Below are 12815 nucleotides of genomic sequence, written 5' to 3' on the forward strand. Positions count from 1 at the left end.
AAATGTCCTATTCGGCCGAATGACCCTTTCGGCCAAATGACCCTTTCGGCCAAATGACCCCCTCGGGCAAATGACACTTTCTGCCAAATTACCCTTTCGGCCAAACGAACCTTTCGGCCTAATGACCACCGAAAGGGTCCTTTCGGCGAAATTACCCTTTAGGTCAAATGACCATTTCGGCCAAATGGCCCATTCAGCCAAATGACTTTCGGCCTAATGACCCTTTTGGCCAAACGAACCATTCGACCAAATGACTTTCAGCCTAATGGTCTGTTCGGTCTGCTCCAGGAATGCAGACTGGATGACATTTAATTTGATAAAGCTTTTCAAGCCAACCAGAGTAGGTGTAGACGGTAACGCTGCTGTTCCTTTTCAATTGGAAATTGATAAGATGCTTTCAGCAGTTCGAGACCCAGAAGGTAAGTTGCGATATATTTGGGAACCAGTAGTTTTATCGTACGATTTTCCAAGATTCCTCATTCATTATGTCTCATAATCCAAGGTTTTACTCGAGAGTCTGAAAAGAGTTTTCACTCGCAATGAGCGTTGATCAAAAATTAATCTGCGTACACCATCTCCTTGAAAGGAACGGCTAGGGGCATTTGAACTACCAAGCGAACGATTGAGCATGGAAGCATTACGAGAATAATGGACTACTATGCTGCCGTAATCTGAAAAGTGACGTTTACGCCATTTTTCAAAAATAGTGTTAATGAGTACTACTCATCGAGCTCTTTAACAGAAAAATGGAAAACATGCATGTTGTGAATTGGCTCTTACGTCATTTTTCCAGATTACGGCAGTATGGATAATATGTTTTATGTTTGATGACGGAAAGAAAACAACACTACTAAAAATCCACACATATTTATTGGCGAAAATCCATAGATTTAACTTATTATGTATATCAGCGCACACATAACCATTCTCCACGCGTACTACTAATAAAATATATATCCAAATAAACTTTATGTGTGGTCTCGAATCAGCAATTATATAATTTATGTGTGATTCTATATTGATTATATTATGGTGAAGCTATTGCAAAAGTTTATAACGGCGACACATATATCTTATATAGATATTTTTGGCAGTGAAGTCAGTTGTCAGTTGTCAGAATTAAAGCGTTTATGTCATTATTCCTACACTCCTACTCACTAAGGAAACTGAATCCTTCACGTTTCTTGCAATCCCGAGACTCAAAGTCGATAGCAAACTCGCTGATCTTTGTTAGTAACGACTTAAAAGCAATGTTCGCATTTGGTAGGGTAGCATGAATTGTCTTGCAACCTGATCCTTACCATAATACATTTTTAGTGTCAATGTGTTTGCTTAGCTTGTTCTGTCATTCTAATGAAACAAAACTGATTCGATTGTGCTCTTAGATAAGTGAATTGAATTAATTTTTATCAATGTTAGTTGATAATTCCGAACATTCTAGAGAATATTGGTAGGGTTTGGGTTACCGTAAACTTTTTTGTTTGCTGATTTTTCTCGAAATTTTCACCTAGAAAAGTCAACAAACTTAAGATATATTCTAGAGAATAGATATACTTTGTTGTTTCGCTAACATTTCTTCATCATTTCTATTGTAGATTTGAGTACCGAGAAGAGCTTCTAAGCAGCTGTAGATCCCAAGTCCCGAATTCAAGGACAGTTTGGATTGCCCAGAATATCTCACAACTATCCTACGATATCCTGTGTCCTCCCGGTAGTTGTAAAGGATATAATTAAATGCATATTGATGCTTTCAGTACTGAAAAACGATTTTCTTCCAGCTGTAGATTTCAAGTCCTGAACTCAAGGAATGTTTGGATGGCCTAGGACGTCCAACGAAGTTAAAAATAGTTTCTTGTACATCACAGTAACTCTACGGATGTGTTTGAATCTTATTTTGAAACAATACAATCCGCTGCCAATACACCTAAAATTTTCTTTTTCGTAACTTCACCGTGTTCATGACGTTCTAGGTTGTCGTAGGGCCTTGATCGCCCATTCCTGATATTTTTTCCTGATAATAGCCTATTCAGATTGGGCTATTTATGACTTTGTTAAGTGAGAGGGTATCCAATTATTACGAGGTGTTCAGACTGCAGCAAGATAATATATCTTGACGTTTCCATGTTTCCTCATTTGCACGCTAATACAGGGTTGAATTCAAGGAGAGTTTTAAAATTTAATTTGCGAAATCAAGCATTTGTGTGGCGACAATCGAACATTTTTTTCTGAACAAAGTTTCTACGAAAAGAAAAATATGAAAAGGGATTTTCTATGAATATTTGAAGCTCTCATTAAGGATAATGAGCGAAGCTACATTCATTAGTTGGGTGCGCCATTCTTCGGGGAATCAGACTATTCCTCAATTTTTTTTTTAAGTTTAAAAAGTATTTTGATTCTGTACTATGATCGAACGGAGATTTGATAGAAAAATTTAGATATTTTTGGGAATTCTCACAAATAAATAAAAAAGGACGATTGGACCAATTTTCAAGAAATATTATCGAACTAAAATGTATTTCCACCAGTATCTCCATGTATGAAGGGCAACTCAGCAATTTAATTTTTTTTCAAAAATGGAAACTGAACCATTGCGTTCTACTCGACAATCAATGATACAGCTTCTAACAAAATCGAATCGTGTGAATGTGATATAATTTAAACTGGATTTTGGAAGAATTAATGCATTACCAATCCATGTTTTATTTTATACATCCCATTCAAATCGTACAGTTGTCCCACGTGAAAAATGTTGAAATCCAAAGTATATTAAGCCATTCAAGGAGCAGAATTGAAACAATTTATGAAATCATGTTTATTCATCAAATATATTCGTTTTACAACCATTCCTACGTTTTAAATTGTCTTCCGCATTGGCCCTTGAACTTTGAAAATTTATTCGATTTGTTCTATTAAATCTAGGTTTAAGTTAAATACTTCATGTTAATTCTAGAGAGCATCTGTTTTAAACAATTCATGTTGAATAAGTGGAGAATAAATAATTATCATCATTATTTTTCATCATACAAAATGCTTTCCACAAAACCATCACAATCCGAGTTATTCTTCAGCGCTCAGAAGATTTCCATCTAACATGCATTCGACCCTGCTGCGACAGAAAGAGCATGACTGTCAACTACGAAACGAAATGAAAACAGAGAGAATTTTCTCTCTGGCAAAGAGAGCGTGACGCTTGTCAGTTTTGTTTTGTTGAATTTCTCCCTGCATCCCAGTTAGAACGAAAGCTCTCTCGTAATAATTGTTCGTAATAAATTCTTTATGACTCTTTTTAGCGGGTATCTTTAGACAGCGCAAAATGTATGGGATATTACGTAAATAATGACATCATAAAGCGTATTTACCCTGAAACGCCAATTATTATGTCATTAATGGCGTAATCTGAATAGGCTATAAGGGAGTTAATTTTAAGCAATTTTGCTGAAGATTGTGTTCACTTTTATCCATCGAGCGATTTTATATATCCATTTTTCTGTTGGGGTCATATATGACCCCGTGGGCCTAAAAATAGAGAATGATATAATAAATCAAACTAGAAGTAGAGAAAGCCATGAAACGTTTGCATTATAACTGCAGCTCGACATGCCAATTATCTCGATGCATGAGTAAATCAGAGCGAATACTCTTCTCGTTACGGTCGAACGTTCAACATGTTGAATGGATGGATACATATTTCTGCGGGTGGAAGCCGAGGAATGCAATTAAGTATTGACTTGGTGTCCATTGTGCGTGCAAATCGATTGTTTCTCGGATTCGGTCACGCGTCAACACGCTTGCTACTCACTTCGACGGTCGGCAGTGATGATTAGGATGGGAAATAGGAAGTAAGGAATGTCCTCAGCAGTATGGACTCGCGCTAGATTGAATTTATATTTCACGGAAGATTACAGTTGAACAATCATGTTCACATATGTATCGATTAATCACAGTGTATCATTGTGGCAGATAGAAAACTACATGGCTGAAGCATGTCGAACACTTGAAGACCAATTTATTAGCAATTGGCACTGGGTGTTCTGATGTTTTTGTTTTTGGCAAACTCAACATCCTGGGGCACTTCCAGTGCGAAAACCAGAATTATTGCTCTTCAAAGTGCGTGTACATATGTAGTTTCTGAAGCAAACGAAAACAATTTCATACAAAACCAATTTTTTTTTCGTATTTTTGGCAAAATACGTATTTTTGGACGAGGATTCAGAATATATAAAAATCTCATTTTGGCCAAAATTGTCACAAATGCCGTTTCTCAAGCAAACGGTTTAACAACTGTTGTGTTTTGTTGTGTTTTAGCATGTTGTGTCGCGCTCGCGTGTGTTTGGGGGGGCTTTGCTACAGGAAAACAGAGGAAAACTAGCCGGAAAATACCCAACGATCAATGCAGATCAAAGCAGCCCTGTGTTGTGTATTTGTTCATAAAAAGAGTTTTGCAAACATATTGTCAAAAGTTTCATTCGAATCGATCTCGTGAACATGATTGCTGTTATATTTGGAATAGGATGTGTCGTGGGAATACTAATTTTAGTATACTGGTCTCAACCTAAGCCCCCCCCATTCCCCTTTCAACCTGAATCTGCCCAGCCAATCGCTCCAACGAGGTCAAATCACGTTCCCTTCAAGAACCCATTTCAAGTATTGGACAGCAATGTCCACATAATAAAAACAGCTTCAAAATGTGTTGAGCTGATTCGTACAATTCGGGATCATTGCACAAGCGCTCCCTTCATTGGTTTGGACTGTGAATGGGTCACCATTGGTGGAGTTCGTCAGTCCGTGGCCCTATTACAGATGGCTTCTTCCTCCGGCATGTGTTTGCTGATACGAATGTTCCTAATGGACGCATTTCCGAACGAACTAAAGGATCTCCTCGCTGACCCAAAAATTTTAAAAGTAGGAGTTGAGGTGTATTTCGATGGCCGAAAATTACAGGAAGATTATGGACTCGTGGTAAAAGGGACCGTTGATTTGCGTCATCTGGCCAAGAAGCTGCGGGTTCCTGGTTCATTCGGACTGGGTGGGCTAGCACAAACGGTTCTCGGAATTCAACTAGACAAAAATTGGCAAATTTCCGCGTCCAATTGGCAAAACCCTGAACTGTCGCCGATACAAAGGGAATATGCCGCCAAAGATGCGATTGTAGCTATGAAACTGTTCAGACATTTTCGAAACAAAATTAATATGAGGTAGGATAAATCTTCTTAATGTTTTCATTTATCGAACTTAAAATGCTCTCCTTTTTTTCAGTGAAATTTACCAATTTATAGATGTACCATTTAGAACGAAATTTAATTCCTAGTCCATAATAGCAACGTAGATCAAATTGTATCTGGTTCGAAATGATGAAAAGAACGTGGAACGAATTCATCATTTGTGGATCGTTACATAAAAAGACATTTGTTGCAACGAATTTTTAATAGATATGATGTTCTACTCAGTCAATACAAGATCGTACATGATGACGTATAAGATGCTAAAGTGGAAGCGAAATTGGTACTTCCACATACGACATGTGCGTATATCGCCTCCACTTTAGCATCTTATGTTGCATCATATACGATTTTGTGTTGACAGGGTAGTGCTCTTTAACCCTTAAGGTCACTCCTGACAGAATCCAAGTTTTAAAGTGCTCGCGTTTTCGGGAGCACACCACTCGATTCGGAAGCAACGCACAACTGTCATTTTTATTTTATCACGCATGCTGCGACGCAGCAAAGCTGAATTAACAAAAATGACAGTTGTCCGCCGCCTCCGTATCGAGTAATGTGCCCCCGAAAACGCGAGCACTTTGAAACTTGGATTCTGTCAGGAGTGACCTTAAAGGCGCAAGGCTATTTTTTTAGAAATCGTCGAAAATATTTTTAACGTAAACAACCATTAAAAACATTAACATCAAACGTATTTTCGGTTTGTTGTTTTAAAACAACATTGCGCATTTAAGGGTTAAGTAGTAGAAAATATGTAGACTGGAAAATAAAAGTATAAACGATAAATAAAACGGTTGTATATTATTTCGCCGAAAAACATTTCGCGGAATGGAGTTTTATGGTAACCCTATTTCAAACTAGTCGGATTGCATAGAGAGTGACTTTTTATCGAACAATTCTTTATCATTTCGAGGATCAATAAACGGGTAGTGCAGTACAACTGAAGTGCAAATAGTCGGTGTATCGATATAACGTGGAGGACACTTTCTAAACAGTTCAGTTACACACTTAATTTTTTTTGCCGAATCTCGGCAAAAAAAGTGCCGAGTTTTGCACAGCCGAGTGCTCAGTAATTGTCTCGGCAAAAATCAAAATTGCCGAAAATCTCGGCAATGTTAATTTTTACAAATGTCAGTTTTTGCCGAAAAGGTCAGCAATGTTTTTACTGAGTAGTCAGCAATTTTTCGATGTTTATTTTCGATAAATGTCAATTATTACTGAGCGTCTCAGCTGTTTGCTTTACTGATTCCCGTTAGTATTCTAACCGATCTCCAGCAAAAAATACCGAACGATCAGCAATAATTAATATTCAAATTCTCATGCTTTATTAAATGTATAATTAATTACATGCTATAGGTATTTAGAGCAATAAAATCAGTATTCCTCTCAAAGTCGAATTCATAGACCAATATATTTCGTTATCATCTTGTCATCGTTATCATCGTTACATCCTTTGAAGGAAGATCTACTCAAATGTTCTATACGTCAAAAACGCAAGCCTACTTTGTTCTTTATTTCCATTTGATTTTGCTATCAATTTGATTTTAACTGTAATGTCTGTAATGTTTAATCAAGTATAGATGCATTTGTCAAACTACAAATAAAATGGTGGAATAAAGTTTTGCAAGCATGTTTCAAATTTGTATAATTTTTCCCTTTTTTTACTGATTTCTTTTTCACACTTCAAATCAAACTGACTATGGCTGATTTAACAGAATTTCATCGGAACAAAGTTTATTTCTTCTATAAATTGCTGAATCGGGTTTTAGCTAGAGAACTGTCTAGCTAAAACCCGATTCTAGCAATTTCTAGAAGAAATTAGCAATTTCTAGGAGAAATGAACTTTGATCCGTTGAAATGCTGGCAAATCAGCTATAGTCATCAAACATATTTTACGTAATTATGGTATCTTATTCTTTCTGTTACAAATAAATCACCAATTAGATAAATGTGTTGAAGACTAAGAAATTATTCAAATAACAGCAATTTCAGTCGAATTCATTAATTTTTATTTTTATCTTAAGGGAAATTTACCCATTACATACATAAGCATTTTACAAAAGATTCATAAACTTATTGGCGGTAGTGCTCAATGCTTCTACCTTAAAGCATGTGGCATTAAAGAAACTAAAGAATAGTTTGTCGGCCGGCGAGCATTTTATACCGAAAACGGTGAAGGCCTTGCACAATAAAACAAATGCCGACAGAACACCCGTCTCTACTGGAATCACAACATTTTTCCATACAAGCGAACAAGTACCTTCCATGAACTGCTCACCAACAACTATTATCTGTGGTATATCTGGTGTTGGCATATCTTTGTCAGCCTGAAAAAGTATAAGATTATTAAAAAAAATGTTTTTTAATTGAATCATATTGGTTGAACTATTCATTAGGTAATTGCGTTAGATTAGTTATACTTGGACTTGCTCTACGAGTAGATTGACGTGAAATTAGCCTATTTTGACTCTTCTCACATAAGTAGATCATGTAATTCAAATGGGAACATACAACTACTCTCATTTCATTCGAGCAATCACACGTCATACTACTTGTAGAATAAGCTTTATTAGTACTGTCCAATGAGGGCTTGAGGTAGCTCGAAGTTTCTCCCTGTCCTGCTCATGCCCATTTGTTAACAAAAAAGAACGAGCAGGACGGGAACAACTTTGAGCTGCTCATTGGACAGCACTATTTATGACAAAATATTCATATTCAGATTCTACGATTCAACAAGCGTAAATCAAAAAAAGGTTCATGATCGAAATTGATAGAGTATTTACATCACATATTCGGATCAGTTCTTTTCAATTCTAGAATTGTTTGGGTTTTTACGTTTAGTTGGAACGTACATGAATCCATTGAATAATTCCATGGAGGGGATTGATTTTCCGAAGATCCTTGTCGATTTCCTCTCTCAGCCGCTTTGACCCGCGAGTAGGGTTCTTTTCTCGTACAACCGCCAGCGCCCTGATGAAATCGCTGTTTACGTAGCGGAACATGTCGCGGTGTCGCTCCAAAATTTTTCTCTGGATGTCGCTCCAAGCCTCACCGAAATCGAAAGATTTGGGCTTCATTACTTCATAATCATTCGTTATCTTGAAAAAAAAAATTGTGTTATACACTACATTTCGATTTCTGTTCACTCTGTTCTACTCACCAGCAAACCATTAAACGCCGAAGCTACTGGAAAATCTCCCAAGAATGTAAGAAATGTCCCTTCGTCCCGGTGATCTTTGCGAACCTTTATCGTTTTTCGCCAAAGATTTTTAATATGAGCTTTCGTTATCTCCGAAGGAACCGCAAATTTCAGCTCATTGATCTGTTTTGATGAAAAAAGCACAATTACAACTAGGATAGATCACAAAAGTCTGGAATTCTAACCAAAGTATCCAAATCCTCGTCAACATCCAGCAAGTTTGGTTGTTCCGGTTCCGGTTCTTGGGTATTCTGTTGAGCACGGGGACGGGAAATAACCCTTTTATCAGACTTTTTGGCATAATACTCCATCCGATAATGGATCTTCCCCGCATGACGACCTTCTCCACGTCCATTCTTGTGAAACCACAATGCCTGGAATTACAAAACACAATGGTTAGGTAAGTGTGTCGCAATAATATTAGCAATTACATACGTGTGGAACCTCGGAAGCTTTTGATGCCAAAACAGGATAAGTCTTAACGAGTGATCGTGCAATCATATCCTTATGGAACGTCGAAGGCCTCCTGGAAAATATATTATGGTTGAGGCGGTTGTTTGACCGAAATAAAGACACTATAAATGAACTTGGGGAAATCTGAATGGTACAATGAATCACTGCTTATGCGTTATTCTTAATTAATATCAAAATGTCTATTAACTTTTCAAAAGGACCTAAGTAACATTTTTTGTCTAGAATTAATTTGAATAGTGCAACGAACTAATATGAAAGCTTTTGATTGCAAATTTGATCAAATAAATTCAATAAAAATTTTACTTGAGTCCTTTTGAAAAGTTAAGCGAGATTTATATGTGAAAGTTTAAATAATTGGAATGATACTGACAAAAGTGTGTTATTCCAGTAGGAATATTTCCCGTATTTATTTATAATGTCTTTATCCTTTTTAGACTTACTCTCCATAGACTGCTAGCAAACAATCGCACAGAATGTGAGTGATCTGTGTTATCATTTTCTCGTCTGCGTTTTGTCCTTCCAACAGAAGTTCAGTCAATCCTCTTCCATTTTGAGTTTGACATAGTACAGTGTTGATGTCAATTTCCTGTGAAGCATACATTTTAAAATGAACGCAGAGACCTTTCTACAAGACACCCGTTTTACACGACTGTTCAAATAAATAGTGTCTTAGTTGTCACATGGAAATGTTCATATAAATGATATTTCGTTGAAATCGACATTGTTAATTGTTTTACAAGAACGAAAATGATTTCTGAAGAAATACTTTCTACTATAGATAGTGAAATATACTTTCTACAGCTTTCTACTGACCCAGCAACTGACGGTATTTTATTAATTGTCGGTACTTATTCAAAAGGACGTATAAGATTTTGTAAACAAAGATTCAAACGTCAATTTGTCCGACCTGAGAGCCTTCCCACGCAAACCATCACCATAGACAGATAGGGGGAGGCTTCGGCTACCTGTTGGTGGTGTTGGTTTGCGTGGGAGTGCCATCAGATTGGACAAATCGACGTTTGAATCTTTGTTTACAAAATCACATACGTCCTTTTGAATAAGTACCCGAGAATTGTATACTTTATATACGTCACCGGTGGTTGACGAGTGCCAACTATCCTAATTATTAATAAATACATCTAAGCTAGAGACCAATTTCTACTTTCGTGAATATCACTCGCTCATCATTTTTGCATTTTCAATGGAACTATTTAACTAAATCAAAGAAAAAATCACATTGTATACGTTTGGCTCAAAATTCAGATTAGTCAATTTCAATCGTTTCTCGAGAAATGTCAAACATATAAACAGATATGTATAAACCTCTCGCGAACACGAGCGCACGGCTCGTGGTTGAAAATAATCCCATTAGATTTTGCCGTGACAACTGCTTGTGGTTGCAAACAAACTTTAAAATTTAAACCACTATTTTAATAGTAGTGCTGTCCGCTCGAAGTAGCTTGAAGTTATTCCCATCCCTCTCATGTCCGTTTGTTGACAAATAAAGAACGAGCAGGACAGGAAGGACGGGAACAACTTTGAGCTACTTCGTGTTGCTCATTGGACAGCATTAGTATGGGTAAAATACACCGTACACGTAAACTCTCGCAGAAACCCTAATAATAAACAAGGATACAACAAATATACAAGGGCGACTCGCGAATAGTTTTCAGAAAGTGCATTTAAAAGTGATTTATAAAGGATGCAGTGCTCACAAATGCTAGAGGCTCAGTTTCTCTGTTGGTTTCCATCTATAAGCTTTTTTCTATTGCACCAATTTGGTCTATCAAGATGGTAAACAAGAAGATCGAATTTCCATGGATTTCTGTAGCTCCGAAAGAGCGATGAAAATCTTCACATTGAATATTTAAATGGTGAGTTTTTGAATACTATTCGATTGTGAAGAGTGTTTGAATCAGCTGTATACAACACTGTCAATCCATATGTATGGCCGAGAAAAAGCGAAACAAACCAACAAGTAGAAGCATTCAATGTGAACTCAAGACAGATTTGCGATTTGGGCGTAACTTATTTTGTAATCAATTATTTTTCTATTGATCTATTTTTATCATCGAATGCTATCGTTTTTCTCCTAAGCTAATTCCCTTACCGTGGTTTCCTAAGGAAATGCTTGTTTTAGCTGGAATTAGCCTTCCAACGTTTGTTTACAAAATCATGTTCGCCCATATCGCAAATCGTTCCCGAATTACTGAGCGAATACCTACCAATCTACCAAGTTCAAATTTCTTTTCATTCAAGTGAATTGAATGGACATTCTATTCAAGCAAGTGTAGCATAAGTGGTTATATAAATCGTGTTACTACAGACTAACAACAAAACTGGGCGTGCTGAACATAAATGTTTTCAACGTAACGTATTTACCTGATCAAGGTTAATTGTTTTGTAGATGTGCTCCGGGTTCATGATGGCCTCACCTTCAACTACTATAGTTTCTTCTGTTTCATCTTCTGCCTTGTCCGCGTTGTCGGTATCATCAAGCCTTTCTTCAATAATTAGGTCGGTATACTGTTTTTGTGTTTTCTGGATAATCTTGATCATTTTCGTTGATAGTCTTAATCTGGTGAAGTCGTTATTGTCCAACAGCATGAATGTCTCAATGTCTGTGATCTCTTCGGTAACTGAAAATAGAATTCAAATAAGAAAGTTAATTTACATCGTGCAAAGTTTATTCAATAGTTTTATTACTTTTGATTAATAGTCACGATTATAATTTCTTCTAGATATGTACTTTTTATGGCTTTCATAAGGGGACCAGAAAGCAAAAGTTGTGTGTAAATAAATATCTCCAATATCGAATAGCCGCTCAATTGAATTCACAGTAACTTCGTATGCATGTAGAAAATCATCGTACATCTCAGTATTGCATAGCTTCACAAGAAAGTTAATGTTGCTTTTAATCACGACTATCTCCATTATGATTCCATATGACGGATAGTACTTATCATCAGTACCTTTGAGGCAAACAATTAAATTGGAACGAAACTCAATTCCATTTATTGTTACTCTTTTCGGCACAAAAACATTGCATACTGTTTGTTGTAGAAATAGTTTACTGCGACAGATTTCACGCGATAAAAGTTTTCCAGGGCCATAGCAAATACTGTCCGTGAATGGATTTTCCAGGATATCCGCCACCATTTTAAAAGTTTGTCGTTTAGCCAAACTTTTGCAGATGTTCTTGAAGTTCTTACATGTTGACGATTGGTTCTTCATTGATTTATTTTTCTGTTCAAAAACTAGACAATTGTATTGCTTCATACTGCCACTCTGTTTTATACAGTGAACGTAGTGATCAAGATGATGGTTTTTATTGATTTTTCTTTTGAATTTTGAGTAGAACATCTCTTCATACAACCTGATGTGCTCCTCTAGGGTGGCCAGCATATGGTCAGAAACTACCGACGACATTAATATCCTGGAAATTTCGATCAAATGGCCAACTATCTTCATATACACACAATTTTCGGACACCCTGTGTCCAAAAAGGAATGGAAATGCTCTTAGTAGTAGAAGGTTTTGTGATGCCGTTTGCTTCAATCGAAATTTGGCAGGTTTGGAAAGCATTTCATCAGTGAAATTAGCAGAAGGTCGATTTTTTTTGTCAATGTAACCGTAGGAGAAAAGGTGAATGCGCTGATTTATGAATTCAGTAGTAAATCCTAGATCTTTGCTTTTGTAATAATAGTTCAGAACAAGTTGTATTGTAAGTGGTATGAGTCCTTCGGCGATGTCGTGCATCGTGTCGAGTGCAAAGTTCTCAGTTACATGAAAGTTTTCTAACTTATTCAGAATACAACCTCCTCGTTTCAATCCGCATTCCGAAGAAGTGATTTCTCCAGATTCCAGCTTATCCAGGTTCGTTTGGTACCATTCTTTAGTACGTAATGGGAAATTTTGCAATGGGT

General features: G+C 36.7%; 2 protein-coding genes across 2 annotated transcripts; one reads left to right on the forward strand and one right to left on the reverse strand.

The window, feature by feature from the left end:
- Positions 1 to 4387: 4387 nt before the first annotated feature.
- On the forward strand, positions 4388 to 5419 carry LOC134217123 (exonuclease 3'-5' domain-containing protein 2-like). Its single transcript, XM_062695903.1, has 2 exons — positions 4388 to 5195; positions 5257 to 5419. Exons 1-2 carry the CDS (start codon positions 4486 to 4488, stop codon positions 5306 to 5308), a joined length of 762 nt encoding a protein of 253 aa, XP_062551887.1. The 5' UTR covers positions 4388 to 4485; the 3' UTR covers positions 5309 to 5419.
- Positions 5420 to 7211: 1792 nt separating this feature from the next.
- Positions 7212 to 11518, reverse strand: LOC134217124 (uncharacterized). The gene is made up of 7 exons (XM_062695904.1): positions 11272 to 11518; positions 9330 to 9475; positions 8851 to 8941; positions 8601 to 8789; positions 8377 to 8538; positions 8069 to 8314; positions 7212 to 7543 (listed from the first exon to the last, which is right to left on the reverse strand). The coding sequence occupies exons 1-7, from the start codon at positions 11494 to 11496 to the stop codon at positions 7271 to 7273; spliced, it is 1332 nt and encodes a 443-aa protein (XP_062551888.1). The 5' UTR covers positions 11497 to 11518; the 3' UTR covers positions 7212 to 7270.
- Positions 11519 to 12815: the final 1297 nt, after the last annotated feature.

This window comes from Armigeres subalbatus, chromosome 2 (genome assembly GCF_024139115.2).
Source record: "Armigeres subalbatus isolate Guangzhou_Male chromosome 2, GZ_Asu_2, whole genome shotgun sequence".
Lineage (NCBI taxonomy): Eukaryota > Metazoa > Arthropoda > Insecta > Diptera > Culicidae > Armigeres > Armigeres subalbatus.